Source organism: Petromyzon marinus, chromosome 36 (genome assembly GCF_048934315.1).
Source record: "Petromyzon marinus isolate PM22_M1 ecotype Great Lakes invasive population chromosome 36, UKy_Petmar_22M1.pri1.0, whole genome shotgun sequence".
NCBI lineage: Eukaryota > Metazoa > Chordata > Hyperoartia > Petromyzontiformes > Petromyzontidae > Petromyzon > Petromyzon marinus.
In genome coordinates this window covers 6528122-6548595 of record NC_133702.1, presented here as the reverse complement: position 1 = coordinate 6548595, position 20474 = coordinate 6528122, and the positions used below count along the sequence as shown (strand labels likewise).

Genomic DNA, 20474 nt, shown 5'->3' with positions numbered 1-20474 from the left:
CATTAAATTTCACTGCTGAAGGGTTTGTCTGTTAATCAATATCTACTCAGTGTAACTATTCATACACTAATTAAAAACACATAATCGGGGAAAGATTTGAAAAATTATTATATTTTTTATTCGGCCCCACAATGCATTGTGCAGTTTCCCACTCTTATCCACTCTGTCTCTCTGGCCTCTCTCTTTATTTAGGATGAAGGGCTATTTCCCCCGAAACGTCACCGAGTATAAATTATTCCTCTTAAGGCCACAGTGTTATTGACAAACGCGTGGAGTTTTGTTTATTGTAATTTATAAAGTAGACGGGAGGGCAGCACGAGCGGCAAACATATCAATGCGCTGAGGCTGCAACCACTGAGATCACCTGGCTTAAAATCTGAGCAACCACCCCGTGATTAAACCTGGTTCTCATGTGTAGCCAGGTCTATGGTCCTCAGCCTGGTCACCAACGACCGCACGCACAAAAAATTCGTATTGAATTGGATTTTTCTGTTTTTTCCAAACTTCATTTGGCAAATGTCAGCTCCGAGAACTTAACCAGGGGTTGTTCGGCCGTACTTAACCACATCGGTCGGTCGCGGATTGGTGAATCTGGGGAGCGCGCGCAGCTGTGGGAGCACCAAATAACTTTTAAAGAAAGCAAAATCTCTTTCTTTTTCACAACGCAAAAAGAGACCACGCAAAGCCATGTCTGCAGAACTAGCACTGCCCGCTGTGATATTCTGCTCCAACACAGGGTGATGCACAGTTCCCTGTGAGACTTTAGAATGGAAACGTCTTATCTGCTGCCATGCCAGGAGCCACAATTGAAAAAGCCACGGAATTCAACGCAAAGCAGTCAGGATGAGTGATGCTGCAGACCTCAATGAGTCACTCCAGTCACTCGTTCACCGGCGGTCATTCGCCTCCCTATCACTCGTCTATCGCTACTACCATTGTCACTGCTCCTGTGAACGTCACTCATTGATTCCTCCACCCAGCTTGGCTACCCAGTCTATCAGAAAAGCTGATTTGTCTTATCCACACTTTATCCAGCCATCACTCCCGCAGATCACAACACACTCACCACACTGTGTTCAGCCAGCACTCCCACAGATCACAACACACTCACTCACCACACTGTGTTCATCAGCACTCCCACAGATCACAACACACTCACCACACTGTGTTCATCAGCACTCCCACAGATCACAACACAATCACTCACTCACCACACTGTGTTCATCAGCACTCCCACAGATCACAACACACTCACTCACTCACCACACTGTGTTCATCAGCACTCCCACAGATCACAACACACTCACTCACTCACCACACTGTGTTCATCAGCACTCCCACAGATCACAACACACTCACTCACTCACCACACTGTGTTCATCAGCACTCCCACAGATCACAACACACTCACTCACTCACCACACTGTGTTCATCAGCACTCCCACAGATCACAACACACTCACTCACTCACTGTGTTCATCAGCACACCGCAGATCCCAACACACTCACTCACTCACCACCCTGTGTTCATCAGCACTCCCACAGATCACAACACACTCACTCACTCACCACACTGTGTTCATCAGCACTCCCACAGATCACAACACACTCCCTCACCACACTGTGTTCATCAGCACACCGCAGATCACAACACACTCACTCACCACACTGTGTTCATCAGCACTCCCACAGATCACAACTCACTCACTCACCACACTGTGTTCATCAGCACTCCCACAGATCACAACTCACTCACCACACTGTGTTCATCAGCACACCACAGATCACAACACACTCACCACACTGTGTTCATCAGCACACCACAGATCACAACACACTCACCACATTGTGTTCATCAGCACACCACAGATCACAACACACTCACTCACTCACCACACAGTGTTCATCAGCACTCCCGCAGATCACAACACACTCACCACACTGTGTTCATCAGCACACCACAGATCACAACACACTCACTCACCACACTGTGTTCATCAGCACACCACAGATCACAACTCACTCACCACACTGTGTTCATCAGCACACCACAGATCACAACACACTCACTCACCACACTGTGTTCATCAGCACACCACAGATCACAACTCACTCACCACACTGTGTTCATCAGCACACCACAGATCACAACACACTCACCACATTGTGTTCATCAGCACACCACAGATCACAACACACTCACTCACTCACCACACAGTGTTCATCAGCACTCCCGCAGATCACAACACACTCACCACACTGTGTTCATCAGCACACCACAGATCACAACACACTCACTCACCACACTGTGTTCATCAGCACACCACAGATCACAACTCACTCACCACACTGTGTTCATCAGCACTCCCACAGGTCACAACACACTCACCACACAGTGTTCATCAGCACACCGCAGATCACAACACACTCCCTCACCACACTGTGTTCATCAGCACACCGCAGATCACAACACACTCACTCACCACACTGTGTTCATCAGCACACCGCAGATCACAACACACTCACCACACTGTGTTCATCAGCACTCCCACAGATCACAACTCACTCACTCACCACACTGTGTTCATCAGCACACCACAGATCACAACACACTCACCACACTGTGTTCATCAGCACACCACAGATCACAACACACTCACCACATTGTGTTCATCAGCACACCACAGATCACAACACACTCACTCACTCACCACACAGTGTTCATCAGCACTCCCGCAGATCACAACACACTCACCACACTGTGTTCATCAGCACACCACAGATCACAACACACTCACTCACCACACTGTGTTCATCAGCACACCACAGATCACAACTCACTCACTCACCACCCTGTGTTCATCAGCACACCACAGCTCACAACTCACTCACCACACTGTGTTCATCAGCACACCACAGATCACAACACACTCACTCACCACACTGTGTTCATCAGCACACCACAGATCACAACTCACTCACCACACTGTGTTCATCAGCACACCACAGATCACAACACACTCACCACACTGTGTTCATCAGCACTCCCACAGATCACAACACACTCACTCACCACACTGTGTTCATCAGCACTCCCACAGGTCACAACACACTCACCACACTGTGTTCATCAGCACTCCCACAGATCACAACACACTCACTCACTCACCACACAGTGTTCATCAGCACACCGCAGATCACAACACACTCCCTCACCACACTGTGTTCATCAGCACACCGCAGATCACAACACACTCACTCACCACACTGTGTTCATCAGCACACCACAGATCACAACACACTCACTCACCACACTGTGTTCATCAGCACACCACAGATCACAACTCACTCACCACACTGTGTTCATCAGCACACCACAGATCACAACTCACTCACTCACCACCCTGTGTTCATCAGCACACCACAGATCACAACACACTCACCACACTGTGTTCATCAGCACACCACAGATCACAACTCACTCACCACACTGTGTTCATCAGCACTCCCACAGGTCACAACACACTCACTCACCACACTGTGTTCATCAGCACACCGCAGATCACAACACACTCACTCACCACACTGTGTTCATCAGCACTCCCACAGATCACAACACACTCACTCACTCACCGCACTGTGTTCATCAGCACACCGCAGATCACAACACACTCACTCACCACACTGTGTTCAGCCAGCACACTTTGCGTGCGCTGTTTTGTGTGCGCGTGTGCCCCTGTGCGTTGTGTGCGAGCGCTGCTGTGTGTGCGCGCGAGCGCCGCTGTGCGTGTGAGCGCAGGCTGCTGTGCGCGCGCTGCTGTACGTGCGTGCACACGCGAGCGTGCGTGCGTGCGTGCGTGTGTGTGTGCGCGGGCTGCTGTGTACCGACGCGGAGGCACTCGAGGATCTGGCGGACGCCGTGCCTCGACGTGTGAAGCTGCTGCTGCACGAGAGGAGGGTCCCCCAGCTCCGCCGCTGGAATGGAGGTAACAAACACGCCCTTGCACAACTCGCATCTGAATTTGAATCTAAATTAACAATAAATAAAAAAAATCTTAACTTTGTCTAGCAAGGCAGTTTTGGCTATTTAACTCGTGGGGATTTCTGGGGGGGGGGGGGGAAAATCTTAACTCAGATGTGTTTCTGGGAGAGTTTAAGGTAATTTTGTTTAACCGGCTGAGAAGTCAACGTCTCACGTGCAAGAGTGGCCTGGGGCATTCGTCTGCGAGTAGGAGGTGTGTGTAATCCCAAACTAGTAATTTTCGAATGTGGCAAAATTGGCCAGCATACAATGGGCCTACTCTTGAGAATGACGTCATGGGATCTTTAACATTCACTGTGATGCAGACTGGGCGTTTAGTGTTTTTATTATTATTATCACAAGTGCAGTAATAACCAGGGAGCCGCCGGATTTGAACCGTGAACCTCTGCAACGAGCGGCGAACGCACCGCCGCTGGGCCACGCAGAGATGACTCGAGCAACTCGGCAAATCACGGAAACACTACTTATTTTTTTTGCCAGATTAAGTTTTAGTTTGTCTTCAACTCAATCGTAGGAAAGATCAGTCCGATTCAGTCAGTGCAGCTGGACTCAATGTGGCAGTCCCATTGAAACTCGATATTAGGCCTGATAATGTGGCCATAATAGTCGACTTTATTCTTGAAATGTACGAACAGACAAAAGCGTGCAAACTCAGCTTTACAAAACAATAAAAATAAGACACCCACAGCACCTGTAAATTTCTGCACAGCGTCGCGTAGAACGTAATTTGATTTTGTATTTTTCTAAGAGAAACCCCCCCCCCCCCCCACAAACGTCCAGGATAACGTATTTAGTTCGTTATCCTTCCTCCACACCTCCGATTAGCACGGTCGGCTACGTACGGTACGTACATCCACACACGCGCGCATTACAAACGGACGTCGAAATTGGCACCGGTTACCTTCCGCGCAGCTTCGCGTGGCCCGCAGGTCAGCCTGGCAGGCCTGGTCCCGCACACCGGGGCAACCCCCGGCCGCTGCCCCGGGCTCGTCCGCTCCCTGCGCCCCCTCCACCTGCAGACGGCATCGGTAGACGCTGAGCGTTGTGCCGATCTAACGGCGATCAGGCGTCGCGTTGCCCGCCCTCGCGTGCGAGGTGCACGCAGTTTAATGTTGGGATTCGGAATTGTTGTTTTTGGCGTTGGGTTCGGCCGCCTGACGGTCCGGGCCCCAAACTTGTGTCGCGCCACCCTCCGCCACCCCAACGCAGCCACGCAGAAATTGTCGCGCGCGGTGTGTGTGTGTGTGTGTGCGTGTGTGCGTGTGCGTGTGCGAGCGTTTAAAAGCACCGATCGTCGTCGTTTCTGTTCGCCGGCAAGTTAAAGAGCAATTCTCACAAACAAATTTCGCGATTAGTTGTGAGAATTGTTCCTCAGGCACCCGGTGAGCTGAAAGAATGAAAATTGGTGCGCTGTTAAACTCGTGCACATGCGGCAATTTAATTGTCTGGCCGTGTTGGGTGGTGGAGGGTTCTTAACAACACAAATTTGGCCGGATCGTTACGCCGCCCGGCCAAAAAAAAAAAAAACCTGTTACGAATCGTCACATTCGCCGTGAACAATACGACGTGTTAAGTCGGATACGAGTTTGTTGGGCATGACTGACGACTGGCGCTTACCTCCATCTCCAGCTCGGCCGGGCAGCTGCTTCTCGTTGAGTCAGGAGGCAGAGCCGTCGCGTCCATCAGCGAGCCGCAGTCGGACGACTGCATCGCGCCCCAGCGTCACGCTCTGCGACATCGCGGACGACGCACCGAGAAGGCAAAACGAGAAACGGTATTAGGTTTTTGTAGCGCTGCTTCTTCCCCTCCTTGCGTGTGGATACGAGTTGAGTTGCGACTACAAAGCAGTGTCTTCCAAGTCGTAAGTCCAGCTGCTTTTGCCTTTAGAGCGCAGCGAGCGCCTACACCACGCGTGCCCGCGGGAAGCACCGATACGAGATCACACAGAGACCCATTGACTCGCAGAGACGCGCAGCCTCGCACAGAGCTACTTTGTTTAGAAGGTGAAATGGTTGTTCACTGGAGCGAATGGATGGAACACACCTGTCGAAAGCCAATATAGGTGTGTTTTGTGTGACAATCATTTCTGGCAACACCTACATGCACGGTCCCCCTTTTGTATCAATTCACTGCTAGATGGAATCCCCCCACTCCTCGTTGAAGGCCTGTGTGAGTCAGGGGGGTTATTTGACCATACTTCACCAAGCTGGTCAGTCCTGATTGGTGAAAGTGTGGTGAATATGTAAAGTCAAAGCACAATGTATGTTCCTTCACAAAGTAATCATCACTTTAAAGGGCCTTTATGGACTTACCCCTGGTCTACTTCTCCCCTCTCATCTCACTCTACTCCCCTCCACGCACTCTCCTACCTCTCCCCTCTCATCTCACTCGACTTCCCTCCATGCACACGCCTGCCTTTCCTTTCCCCTCTCCTCTCACTCTACTCTCCACTCCTCTCCTCAACGCACTCTCACCTCCAGCAACCACGGATTTCTGTCGAAGCCCCAAGTCAACCTTTACTCAATGGGAGGTCACTCGTTCTCCGACACCGCAATGATGGTCTAATACTCCCTTCCCTCAATCGTTTGTGCTGTCATCTCCCTGCCCCTAAACAAGTCCAGGATCAAGGCTTTTTTGTCCTCTGCCTGAAACCGACTGGCTGCCTATCTCTCTAAAAGAAAGCCCACCTTTTTTTCTGCCGATTCAAGATGCGTTTACATTTCGACGGCACAGAAATACAAATTGCAACTGCGATTGTGCTCTTTGCAACTGTATGTTTTAGTGACCGGAAATGCTCATTTAAAAAAAAAAGACGCTCGTGCTGTATCAATCGAAATTGGATCGACGAAACGAAATTACATTTTCCAGTGGCACTGCAGCAACGTGGCTCTATTGCCCCCTGCCAAAAGAAGCGTGGCACTGCAGTAGTTCAGCGACTACTGTGAGACGCGATAGCCTCTCCCGATACCAGCGATGACGCCACGAACGGCGGCAGTTCCACGGTGACTCGTTCGGTACACGGGGGGGGGGAGGGGGCAGCAACACTTGCGGTCACAGCCAATCCACCTGCTGGCACGGGCCTGCTTCTTCCTGCTTCTCCACCGAACGATTCTCATCTCTCTCGACGGGCAAAACCAACCGCGGGGGTCCCTTAACCACTCCGTTCTTAACCACTGTGACCGTTCCGCGTGCATGTACGTTTAACTTCCTTCGCATCGTACGCAGCCGACCGTGCGACGGGTGGACGTTTTAAGCGTCACGCGCTTCCGCTTCGAGCCGTGGGCAAGGTGGGCCCAAACGTCGGGGCGACGCCGCCGCCTCCGAGGGGGGAGGCGACGCCACCGTTTGAAACCAGTCACGATGGCCCCCGCGGACTCGCCGTTGCGATAAACCCCGGTCGTAAATCGTGAGGTTCAAGGCCCGTGTCCGGTCCCAGCCTGGCTGGGGGGGGGGCGGGGGAAGCCGCGTTGTTTATGGAACACGACGCAGAAACAAACGGAACCACCCGGGGCTCTGAGCAGGGGGAGCACCCCCCCGCGTTGCCGATTTGTATGCGGCGCGAGCGTGGAGCTGCGCCGGGTGCTCCAGCTGTTTTGTCTCTCGTACGGGAGGGGACACTTCTTTGGCAGTGCCCTAACCTCGTGACCGTCGGACCCTCAACTTAACCCTCACCCCGAATGCCTGTAACACTTAACCCTGACCTCTCTAAATTTCTAAACCCCTATTCTAACCTCTGGCATTGTCCTAAACTTCCTAGCCCGCCCCATTTAACGTTCAGCCTCCTAATCCCCCCGCGCGCGCTAACCCCACGGCTCGAAATCCCAACGCTGCTCAAGAGCCGACCCTTAACCCTGATCCCACCTCCGACTTGAACCACTTAAGCCCCCAGTGCTGCCGATAACACCTCCACACAGCAACGCCTCTGGCCCGTCTCGATCTTTCGCCGGCGGCGTTCCAGATAATAATTTACCTCACGGCTACTCCTGACCCAGTCCACTGGCTCACTCGCTCACTCACTGACCAACCTCGACGCAAACAACGTGGGGAATGCTTGTCGATCAACACTGCCCACCGTGCGTACGAAAGGTGAAAACGGGAACAAAAAGTTGAGCAAGTGCGGAACTAACAAAGCGGATATAAACATTCGCCGACATGTAGCCAGTGAGTTAGACAATTTCTCTGCGAGCCACGGCACATCCCGGCGCGTGACTTGGCCGGTCGTTACAGTAATTGGAGGGTCGCGCTGCCAAAGAGGGGCCGAAAATAGCCAGTGAAATTTGCCACGAGCCGCTACTCGAATCTGCCGTTGCTAAATCGGGGGGCCAACTCCGGCGTTTGGGCAGCCCAACTGCAGCGTTGTTTGCTGGCTCGTTCTCCAACGCAACATCCCGCGAGCACGAATCGCCAGCCAAGAAGGCAGAGCGCCCAAGAGATCCAAGCTGGCTTCCTGATCAGCACCTGGGCCACTGGTGGCGGCTTGGGCCGCCACTCCCCCTGCAGTGTGTTGTAACCACGGTTTAATTTGCGGTGAGGGAAACGCCTGGGAAGCATATCAGTGTGTGGCGTGCCCAGAGCAGTGAAGCGAATGCGGACTGGGATGAAAGAGATGGCAAGAGAGAGGCGAGTGACCGCCGGTGTGAGATGCTTGCATTTACAAAGCTGAAACTCGTAAGGAAGAGGCAACCTAGCAATGTTGTTAAAAGGCCAAATGTTAATCAGTGCGTATGACCCGCTGTGACGTACGGAACTTAAGCTTGGAATTACGCTAAGAGACAGGAAGAGGAACATATGGATTAGAGGACATACGCAAATTTAAGACAAGGAGGACGACCGGTGGTTAAGATTAACAAAGGAGTGACGGCCCAACGGACTGGCCACACGTCCGCTGCGAAGATGGAGCAGTTGAACCACCTTGCCTGCCAGAGAGATATATATACAGATTGTTGCATCGCGAGACTCTGAGATGGCAGCGGCTTGGAAAGGGCCGTTATCCAGCAATGGGGAGAACAAGTGCGAGGGGGTATACGGTGGGATGTAACATAGCGGCCTGCTCCGACAAAAATTGTCGAGTCGCGTGACGAAACGAGCCAGACAAACGTCGCCTTCGAGGTGCCGATTTGCAATTCAGCATTCCGACGGCACGGCCTATGCCCCCCCCCCACCCCACCATGCCCCCCCCCCCCACCCGTGCACACGTACAGGCGGGTACGATTGGCGTCCAGCGGGGCTCCCACGCCGCACGTTAATATCGGTAATGATGGCGATGATGGCGGCGTTGGCAACGGCTGCGCGATTTGCCGTAATAGCGACGCTAAGAGAGCGGCTGTCAGAATGTACGGCGTGGATAAAAGAAGAGTTCAAGATTCGACGGCGACGGCGGCGGCGACGGCGGCGGCGACGGCGGCGATGTCCCCCCTTAATTGGACTTCAAAGTCGGGCAGAGAGTGTGGGAGTGAGAATTCACGCACCGACGGCTCCCCGTGCGTGTTTAGAAAATTGCCTCCGCCAGATGCGACCAAACGAGGTGAAAGAGAGTGCGGCTTGCTCCGCTCCGGATCAAGCATCACACCCAGGGCATTATTTTCCGAAAGAACGCGGTACTTTTTTACGGTCACTGATGAACTGGGGCAGGCGCGCGACTCGCAGCCGCAGCCATTAGCAAGAGGTATCCTGGATGGCGTGTGCCGAGTGCAGAAATATTTTCCGGATTACCGACCCAAACGGACCCGGCTGCAGTTAAGCCCTGATCACACAAAGGACGCTGCGACAAAAACTGTTTCCAAACAGACATAAATTGAAATGCCTCTCCTTGACAGCCACATACATTCCCTTATTGTGCGTGAGATAGTGCGAGTTAATCCATCGACGCTGCCATGAATATTCGAACATTTGTGCTTCCTGCTAGACTCAAACAGCAATTATTAAACATTTCTTTACAATATTTCACCCTGCTCCTCATTCTGCGGTGGAAGTTTCTTTTGAGCTCTTTGAACATGAGAAAGTCCATCTACCCTCACGTGGGCAGATCAACTCAGATTCTTGACCTCTCCGTGTGTAGCAAAGCATCCCTCGCACAACCCTAACATTACAGGTTAACACAGCACATCTCCCCTTATCTGCGATCCTCCTACCCACTGCTCCAAACTGCTCCAATTATCTACGGGAACTGTAGGGTCCACAAAAACTCCTATTTATCCGTGGTCCTGTTCTTCCCACCATCCAGTTTTTCCATCCCGCATTACGGAACGCCTTCCTGTTATCTGCAAATTTATCGTGAATAATAATGAATCTTATTATTCCAAATATATTTCCAGATTAATGGTGGGAGTAAATTTGCGGATAACATCGACGATGATTGTAATCTGAATTGTAGGTCCATGACCTCATTTTCCATCGCTGTGAGGAATTTAGCCGCACCAATCGGGTACTAGAGGGGAATATTTTGACCTGGAAATACTGTATTAGCACTGGGATTAGTCCTCACCTCTGATTTATTTGCACTTTTGATTCCATGGGCCAGACCAGACATCGGTACCGCCTCAGGTGCCAAAACTTTCCCTGTACCGATTTCTTTTCATAGCTAATGAAGAGTGAATTTCCTTGATCATCCCACTCATTTCAAGCGGTTATCAAATTAATCCCTATTATGGGCCACATAAGTAAATTGGAACCTCTAAAGCTGCGCCACTTCAGGTGGTACACCGACCAGTGAAAATATCTGGGCAGGACTAATCGAATATATATACACACACAAGTGTGTGTGTCATATCTGTGCGCGTCTACCGACGAACATGATGCAACCTTGAAACGTGGATCGTGCGGCACTGATGTCCGTGCGTCCCGAGTGCTCCATTAATTGCAATTAAAAATGCATTAGCGCGATATCGCCATTGTTACATTTACACATCTTGCAGAGGAGCACTTTGCCTCGCCCGCCCTTTACTAGCGTGGCGCGGTCGGCATCGGAACTGACGGGAAGGACTGAAACGTCCCCCGCCTCCCGCCACGTTGCCCGGCACCTGGGCCCCCTGGGGCCCTGGTGCAGTCGCACCGCCTGCACACCTCGATTGCTGCGTCACTGTTCCTTTCCGCCAATGCAGCCGTGTCCTGTGCTACCCTGCCAAAGTGAAGGTGAAACATTTCGCCCGTGTCGGGTGCTCGGCTGAAGCACGGCAGTCTGCCACGGTCGCCCACCTCCTCTGAGAGTGCTGCCCTGTGCTCGTGCGGCTCTTCACTGCTGCACGAGCTTCTTATTCTTCTCCTAAGCCACGCGTCTCATTACTTCGCGGGGTCAGATGCACGGATTTTATTTCTCCGTGCGCTTCCGTTCCGCACCTCGTCTCTAGTCACATCCACGCTCCTCATATCGTGTTCCACCGCATCCTCCCATCTCACCCTGAGTCTCCCTCTACTCCTTCTGCACTGCACCAGTGGCATCTCCATAGCCCTTTTGTCTATGGGTCTCTGTTTGAGTCTAGGGGTGTCTTTGCGAGTCTATGGGTCTCTGTGCGAGTCGATTGGTCTTTGTGTTAGTCTTTGGGTCTCTGTGTGTCTCTCAGTCTCTGTGTTTGTTAGTTGTGCTAGTTGTGTAATATTCCTTAAGGACCCCTGTACTCTCTAATATTGATGTTATTGTTTTTGTTTTGCCGATGCTGCGCTCGCGCACTATGGATCTGCCTCGTAAAATATCTGGGCAAATGGCTAAATGGGATCATCCCACTTACCAAATAAAATAAACTCAGACTGTGTGCATCTGCAAGTCTCTGTGCGAGTCTTCGGGGCTCTGCATCGATGAGTCTTTGGATCTCTAATCTCTTTAACTTTTTCTAATCGCGTCTTCTTCGTCTCTTCTCGACACGTGCCCCAAACCACCCAAGTCTCGCCTCCCTCATCTTTTCAAGAATATCAGCAACCACTGCCAGGGCTCAAACTCCTTCATTGCGCTTCCTTTCCCCTAACGAGATGCTGTAATCTCACCATTCATGTTCGCATTCTCGTCTCTTGCTTATAAGCAGCCTTTCCTACCTTCCTTCGTGCCCACGTCTGCTACGCAATAACCGCATCTCATAGAGCCGCGTGGTCAATTTAAACTATTCAACATTTTTTTATTTTACCAGGTTAAGGCCCACTGAGCTATGCATGTTTTTTTCAGAAGCGACCTGGCCTCAATTGATAGCTCAACGAAGTGGCTTATCATCACGTGGAAGTTTATACTGTCGAATACTCTGGAGAAATATCCATGCGACTGCGGGGAGAACGTGCAAACTCCAAATATACAGCAAGCGTCAGGGTCAGGGATCGAATCCACGACCTCCTGTATATCAGGCGAGGTAGTTAACATCTCGCTACCACGGCGCCACACAGGGCATGTCCATGCTGCACTTTCGCAACACGCACCTTGCGAACCACAGCCCAAGTTGGGGGCATTATTCTCGTCTGGTAATCTGCGAGTGATCGGTTAGGGTTAGGCCGGGACCTAGTTGCTATATTTTCCGGGTCGCTGCCAGGCCAGAGTACGTGACACGTGACCAGTAGCCACAGCCACAGCGAGAGTTATCCTGGATATGGTTTGCTGTGTTACAGAAATACATTCCGGGTCGCTCAACCAGACAGACCTGGCTGAAATGAAGCCCTGGGGGTTAGGGTTAGAGCTCTACAATGATCAAGTTTAGGTAACACAAGCAATTACAATCTAAAGGTCATAGATCACCACTGTATACAATTGGGCTGCCACCTGTCCTAGATTTCCCAGGATCATCCTCTAGTTGAGGTAGTAGCCATTGTGGAAAATCTGCTAGTGTCCCCAGGGCATTAAAAGTAAAAAAAAGTTGTCAGTTGTGTAACAATACACCACTCACGACAATGGCATTTATTCCAGTATTGTGAGATGCTCTGGTTCCCGTGATATGACCTGGCCTTTTTTTACACTTCAGGGATGGCAACCCCCCATATGAAACTATTTAAAACTATGAAACATTTGTTTTTGTTTTCCATGTAAGACCCACTGAGCTATAAATCCTTTTTTCAGAAGCGACATGGCTATCACAAATCATCGCTCAACGAAGTGGCTTATCACGTGGAAATTTACAGCAGCCCAATACTCTAAACACTCGGCGAGTCTAAATGTGGGGGAAAAACCCGAGGAACCTGCGAAAAATCCATGTGACCACGGGGAGACACGCAAACTCCAAATATACATGCATCAGGTTTGGGATTGAACCCATGACCTCCTGCATACCAGGCGAGAAAGTTAACATCTCGCCGCCGTGGCTCCCCATGTATACGATCGTCCACCGACCGGGGAAAAAACCCTGCGTGCGCGAGTACGCTCTGACCATCGCATGCGCACAAGACGACGACGATTATTATTATTATAACGGTGTCCCGCGTCTGCCGTGCCGTTTGCGCCAAGGTAACCGAGCCGGTCTGGCACAGCCAGGCCATAACTCCGTGTGACCGCTCGCGGCCCTGCCCCGGGGTCAATTTGCACCACGCGTTCGTGCCCAGCGGCTCGGTTGGCGACACAGTGAATTTGCAGCGGTTGTGAATTTGTTTTGCGCACAGAGAGAAGCGCCCCCCCCCCACCCCACCCCCATTGAATTTCCGTCAAAGCTCTATTCACCGCAAAGGCACTCGCCTCGACGGCAGCAACGCGCGTTCACAGCATTGTTGATCGGGATTTTCGAAGCCATCAAACGCTCGCTCCCTTGCACTCCCTCCCTCCCCCCGCGCACGTGCGCGCGCGGAATAACGGGCGGTCACACGGACGCCGCACATTATCACCAAGTTTTTTTGCGTCTTTTTTTGTTGTTGTTGCGACAAGCGGTGTCCCCAAGCGTGCTCACGTGTGACCGGTCAGTCGACACAACCGCTTCCTTTGAGCTCATTTAACGTGAGTCGTGAGTGAAAGTGTGCCCCCCCCCCCCCCCGCGCGCTTCCCAGAGCACCCCCGCGAGTTTATATCCACAAATACATCGACGGATCACTATGCACGACCGGGAACACGGTCAATGTATGGCGTCTGACGCTGTAGTTTTGCACGCATTCGTTTAAATGCGCCCCCATCCCGTAAAAAAAGAAAAAGTAAGCCGTTTATGGTGAATGAGGACCGACCAACAGGTGGCAGATTCCAAAATGTTTCTGACTGGTCTTTTGTGGTTCCCCATCCTCTCCCTACAAATGCGGCTTTTTCAGTCTGCCACCCGCCCCCGCGTCTCCCCCCCCCCACATACCCCCAGGCTAAGTCGATGCCTTCCTCCCTTGTGAATCCTCCACTGAACAGGGAGCTGCCTGGTGCCCTGCCTCGAACCCAGCGGTTCTCAACACACGGGTCGCGCCGACAACCCCTCCACCCCACCGCATTGCCCAACCCTGCCAGGAGAACACGAAAGCCTTTTAAGGGAGGGCGAAGGCTGCGGCATGGATACCGTGCAAGATAAGTAATCGAATGTGCGCGGAGAACGCCAGCGCCGCTTCGTGGCGACAGGACGAAGCAAATACATGACGCGAAACGAATGCCTTCATATCGCTAAATCATACGAATACACGGCGCGAAACGAGTGCCTTACTAACGCCGCCTGGAAATGTGATCACTCTGTGTGCCGCGGCCCGAGTGAGTTGAGGGGGCCCATGGTGTGGTGGCTGGAGCGGTGGTGGTGGTGGGGGGGGGGGGCATGTGGCCTGAACGTGCCAAATGCTTGTCGAATCTCAGAAGCCACGAGCCTGATTCGTGCTTGCAATGGAAGACTGCCTGGGAAACACCGGGTGTTAAAGGTGTGAGGAGGGGAGCGAAGAGGTGGCCAGGAAATGGCAGTGCTGAGTGTCGGCCCCTCATGTGTGGGGTTTTTTTACGAGTTCTCTGGTTCACTTCCTCATGCCACTCATTAATGGAATTGGTGAAACACATCCCAATGCAGCAGGATCAACATGAAAAAAAAAACGTCTTAAGGTTCAGTGGGGGTTTTCTAGATTCAGTTTTAGTTGCAGTTAACTTTGAAGTAAACTATTTTATTTCACTCGGTAAAGCCTACTGAGCTTTGTAGTTCGTCTTCAGAAGTGACGTGGCCAACACACGATAGCTCATCAAAGTGGCATATTACCACGTGGGAATTTATCATTTAAAGCGCACCAGTATTAGTATTATTGCTACAATATTAACGGACACTGGGCTGAAGAGACTTAACTATGTGTCCCCCCCCCACCCTACCTCTGGCCTTGCCTATCCACAAACCAACAATGATGGGTGATCACCACTGCCAGTCACAACTGGGCTGAGCATGCATTGGCTTTTTAAATCATACACATCATGAGCTGCACACAATTGTGTTTGGATGTGTCCTCTGAAAATCTTGACAACTATACCGATCAAAATCAAACTAAGTTTACAAAAAAGGTAATTCTTCAGTCACTCTTCAACTACACAAATGTCTAACACGTGTGTGCACTCTGGTTGCAATGATAACTGATTTGTGCCAAGTTGAATTGTCGATTCAAGTTCGTCACCAGTCTACAAAACACCAACGAATATGGAACAATGCAAACCGACGCAAACTCTCTATGCCAAGTTGGTCACTTGAACTTTTAAAAACTCACTCCCAACATGTTGAGGCCACCACTATCATATTGTTAATGTGGAGAGTGGTGGCATAGGGGGATTAGCAACCTCCTCTTTATTCCAGGCCAAGGCCAACAACATCAGTGACAAGTGACACATCAACTGGGTCCTGGTCACCCCTTCACAAACGCATAGTGACCATCGCGGTGAAGTATCGCCGAGGCCGAAAGTTGTGTAGAGGCCTTCATCCAGCAGTGGATTTGCAAAGGACCTGTTATTAACATAATTCCATGCCATTGCACTGTCGTGTGGATTTTACCAAATAAAGTCAAGCCATGGATCGACTCTCGTAGCACGTCCCACCAGGTGCAAACACCATCATGAGTGTCACCCAAAGGACTCGTCCACAGGTCCCAGGTAATATACCTTACATTGTGAGTGATTTATTCCGGACACAATCTCTAATAGCCTAGCCCAAGCGGGGGGGGGGGGTCACACTGTTGCGAACTGGGGAAAGCACAACACGTGACCTCTAACCCCCCCCCCTGCAGGCAGGTTTATATAACGCACACCTGATCATGATACAGTACACAAACGCCGTGTACTGCTTCGTGCTGTTGTGTACGAAGGACGAGCTACCGAGGCTTCAGTCATCATCACCAATCACGATCACCATCGCCGCGCCACCACCACCGACACAACCACCGTCGCTATCACGCGTATCTTTCGCGCACTCAGTTACGCACCACTCCTGCATGTGCAGAGGGGGTCGCGCCGTGGCTGAACACAAACAACAAGTGCAGCAGCGAGCAGCAGCAGCAGCAGCCTGTTATAACCGTGGCCGTAACGTCCCGCACAATAGCGAAATAAAAACTTTATCCCGAACCGCTGCTCTGTATTGTGCGACACGCGGGCGGACGGACGAGCCGCCCGCTTCGCACGATTGTACCAAGCGCGTCGCGTTACTCAAAGCTTTTACAGTAACTTCGTCCTTGGATCCCGCCGCCCCCCCCCCCCTATTTTTTTGCCACGGAAGCGACTGCGTGTTTCCCTCGCAGAGTTTACCACGAACTCACCGATCGGGGGGTGGAGGAGGAAAACAAAAACTTGACGGACGCTGCGAGACGTCAATGGACTTTGCGTGGTTGTTGACCTCCCCCCCTGCCTCCAAGTTGTTGTCCACCACCAACCCGCACACCGCAGACAGACGCCGAACTGCAATGGTTCTAAACGCAACGCTCCGATGAAACGTGGCCGCGAGTCGTGAGAATTCTAACCACCCCCCCTCCTCTCGGTGTTAAGACGACTGGGAGGTGCGGTCCGACACGGGTGACGAGGCACGTGTTGATGATGTTAGGGTGCCGTGCCCCGCACACACACACTCTACACACTACACACACTACACAACTGCACGTTCACCAGCACCTCTTGCCAGAGTGTGACGATCTAAATAAAAAGAGTCGTACAAAGCCAGCGACAAAGTGTAGGCCACCCGGGCATCCTGTTCAAGACCGCAACGGCGCGGCGCAGCACGTTTACGCATTTCCATCTCAGCGGCACGGTCCGTTGCCCTCTTCCCCCCCCACCACCGCCTCCTCCTCCTCCTGTTCGCAAACCTCATCGACACTCGCCTCGTCCCGACGACGACAACGACCTCGACAAAAGCCACCGGAACACGTTAATCACGCGGTCGCACGAGAGGCCTTACGAGAGTCGTCACTGTTTGTTGCGAGACGCGCCGATTACGACGACGACGACGATGATGATGGTGATGGTCGTGGTGGTTGTGGCCGGCGGTGGTTGTTCGTTGTGGTGGCGGCAGCGGCGGCGTCGTTGTCGGTAGCGATAGCTGCGTCGTCGTCGTCGGCGGCGTCGTCGTCGGCGACTTGCGCGGCTTTAATTCGCGAAGTGCTCGAGTGGAAACTTGCCGCGAGCGGGCGGGCGAGCGGGCGGGCCAAGTGGCGGCGAGGGGACGGCGCTGAGTTGCCACGGCTCGGAGTCGGGAGTCGTCTTCGTCGTCGTCGTCGGTGGTGGTGGTGGGGGGGGGGGTTGGTGGGAGACGCGAGCGATGGTGGCGCGGGCCGATGTCGCGACGAGGCGGCGGCGTCCGGCGGTGACCGCCCCCGCCGCCGAGTAAAGCGAGAAGGGGAAGCGGCGACCACCACCACCACCCCCCTCCTCCTCCTCGTCGTCGTCGCCGCCGCACGCAGCGAGTTGAGTGCGCGGCGGCGCTCGCAACCTCACGAGCTGCTGCGTCCGCAGTTGAGAGTCGCGCGGCCCTCCCCTCCCTTCCAGCCCCGGGGGCTCCAGCCACAGCGGCCGACACAAACAGGGAGGGCGAGCGGGGAGGGGAAGGGAAAGAGGAGGAGGAGGAGGCTGGCAGAGCGCGGGGCTCACAACACAGAAAGTGCGAACACGGCGCAAATCAGGAAGGGCGCTGCCATCTTTGAAGCACTCGCGTGTCCGGCGCCGATCATGGCCGAACGGATTATACACAGCGAGGAGGAGGAGGTGGTGGTGGTGTTGGTAGTGGTGGCGGTGGGAGAGGAGGAGAAAGCTCGAGAGGAGGAGGAAGCTGGAGGAGGAGGAGGAGCCGCGCGTTCCCCCCGTGGCGTGCGTGTGTCGTGACGGTGCCGTGCGAAGCGACGTTGGTGGGAGGAGGAGGGGTGTTCGATAACTCACTCGGCAGAGCAAGGGGGGGTCGCGATCTGTCTCGGGGTGGCGATGTCTGATCCGGGACAACCACGGTGCGAATCGAGGGCAGACGATGGGGGAGGGCGGTCACTGCTCGATCCGAAGAACACGACAAATAATAATGACGACGACCCATTCGGCGATGATAATGACGACGGCGACGACGACGATGATGATGATAACCAACGAAACACGAGAGATACGCTTGAGCAGAGAGAAAAAAAACACAAAACCGACGCGTAAAACAAAGAATCGATCGAAAGTGTCGACGATGAAAGTGACGGCGACGACGTTGATCGCGACGATTTGCGAATGCGCGCACGCCGCTGTTACGCACGGCGAGACCCTCTTCTTGAAGCGTGCGCACAGGCGCAGCCCCCCACCCCCCACAGCTGCCCCTGGCCAAGTTGCCTGAACACGTGGTGGTGCGCACCTGAACACGTGGTGGTGCGCACCTGAACACGTGGTGGTGCGCACCTGAACACGTGGTGGTGCGCACCTGAACACGTGGTGGTGCGCACCTGAACACGTGGTGGTGCGCACCTGAACACGTGGTGGTGCGCACCTGAACACGTGGTGGCGCGAACCTGAACACGTGGTGGCGCGAACCTGAACACGTGGTGGTGCGAGCCTGAACACGTGGTGGTGCGCGCCTGAACACGTGGTGGTGCGCGCCTGAACACGTGGTGGTGCGAACCTGAACACGTGGTGGTGCGAGCCTGAACACGTGGTGGTGCGCGCCTGAACACGTGGTGGTGCGCGCCTGAACACGTGGTGGTGCGCGCCTGAACACGTGGTGGTGCGCACCTGAACACGTGGTGGTGCGCACCTGAACACGTGGTGGTGTGCACCTGAACACGTGGTGGTGCGCACCTGAACACGTGGTGGTGCGGCCGCCCCGAGTTCGTCGAGGCACCCGCGGGGGAGCGGTAGCGTAGCGGTTTAAGCGCGCTGCGCTACGAACGCTTTCGACTCGAGTTCCGATTCGATTTTTTTTGCTGCTACGCGGACGACGACGACAACCGTGGCGATCATTTGAACCGACTCAGCCTCGCGTTTCTGCCCGGTGCGATTTGTAAAACATCGCCATCAGAGAGACAAAGGCGGCCGGGCGTGGCGCTGGTCCGCCCACCCCCCCCCCCTCTCCTCGTGTGCCGTGCCGGCCTTCATAGGTGCTCGCTAACAGCACTTGCCCCCTACGGTCTGTTAAGGCTATACGGGGCGTCTTTGTCTTTTGTTGGAGTGTGGGGAGCGCTGCGCTACGACCACTGCGACCCGAGATCGATTCGATTCCTGGTCACGGCCGACACCTCGGGGTTAGCCGTGACGATGATCTCAACCAGTCCTGGACCTCCCCTAGGTCGACTCAGTCTCAAATTAGTACCTGTTGCGACGAGAAAAAAATAAATCGCCTCTAGGAAGACAAAGGCGGCACGGGCGTGGTGCTGGTCACCCCCCCCCCCCCCACCCCTCGTGTGTCGTGTCGGCCTTCATAGGTGCTCGCTAACAGAACTTGCTCCAACAGTCTGTGCAGGCTATACGGGGGATCTTTGTCCGTGGGGGCATGAGTGCGTATGCCCACGTACACCACTCCCCACGTCGTTGTGATCAAGGGACCCGTCGATGTGCGCTTTGACACTCGAACCAAATGTCTAGACACGTGCGTACGGGGGCATTTAATGGGAAGAGAGAGAGAGAGAGATGGGGGGGGGGCTACATATGGCTCGATCGTGTTCTTGTTGAATGCTGTTTACAAATGTAAAAGTGGATTGCGGATTAGACGCGCGGCGTGGGGATGATTCCGCGGAGCGATGTGTGTGGGGGTTTTTTTCATCCGTAAAGACTTGGTGCTGCAGCAGTCAAAGTCGCGCCACTAAAGGGCGGAGAGTTTCCTTAAATATCTCGGGAGGAATTACTCCGGACACTTGGCCACCCCCCAAATCCCACTTCTCCATTTAGTATCGTCCCCTCTAATTTAGTATTGCCCCCGCCGCCTCCCCACCCCCCTTTAGTATCGTCCCTTTAGTCTCAATCACTGCGCTTCCCCCCCCCTGCTCAAACCGACTCCTCCATTTTAGAAGTCAGCCGAGTGTGCGTCACGGTTTGCTCCCGACACCGCATGCATGCCCGTGTGTGTGTGCATGCCTGTGTGTGTGTGACTGTCTGTGTGTGTGTGACTGTGTG

General features: G+C 53.3%; 1 protein-coding gene across 1 annotated transcript in view; it reads right to left on the bottom strand.

Annotated features, from left to right (window-relative positions):
* LOC116949358 (zinc finger protein 800-like) overlaps window positions 1-18666 on the bottom strand; it is a 30700-nt gene extending 12034 nt beyond the window's left edge. The window contains exons 1-4 of the mRNA XM_032966583.2: window positions 17305-18666; window positions 5660-5771; window positions 4944-5055; window positions 3886-3975 (exon numbers count right to left, since the gene is read on the bottom strand). Of these exons, the coding sequence (XP_032822474.2) occupies window positions 3886-3975; window positions 4944-5055; window positions 5660-5752 (295 nt within the window). The 5' untranslated portion in view covers window positions 5753-5771; window positions 17305-18666. The remainder of the gene's footprint in view (window positions 1-3885; window positions 3976-4943; window positions 5056-5659; window positions 5772-17304) is intronic.
* Window positions 18667-20474: the final 1808 nt, after the last annotated feature.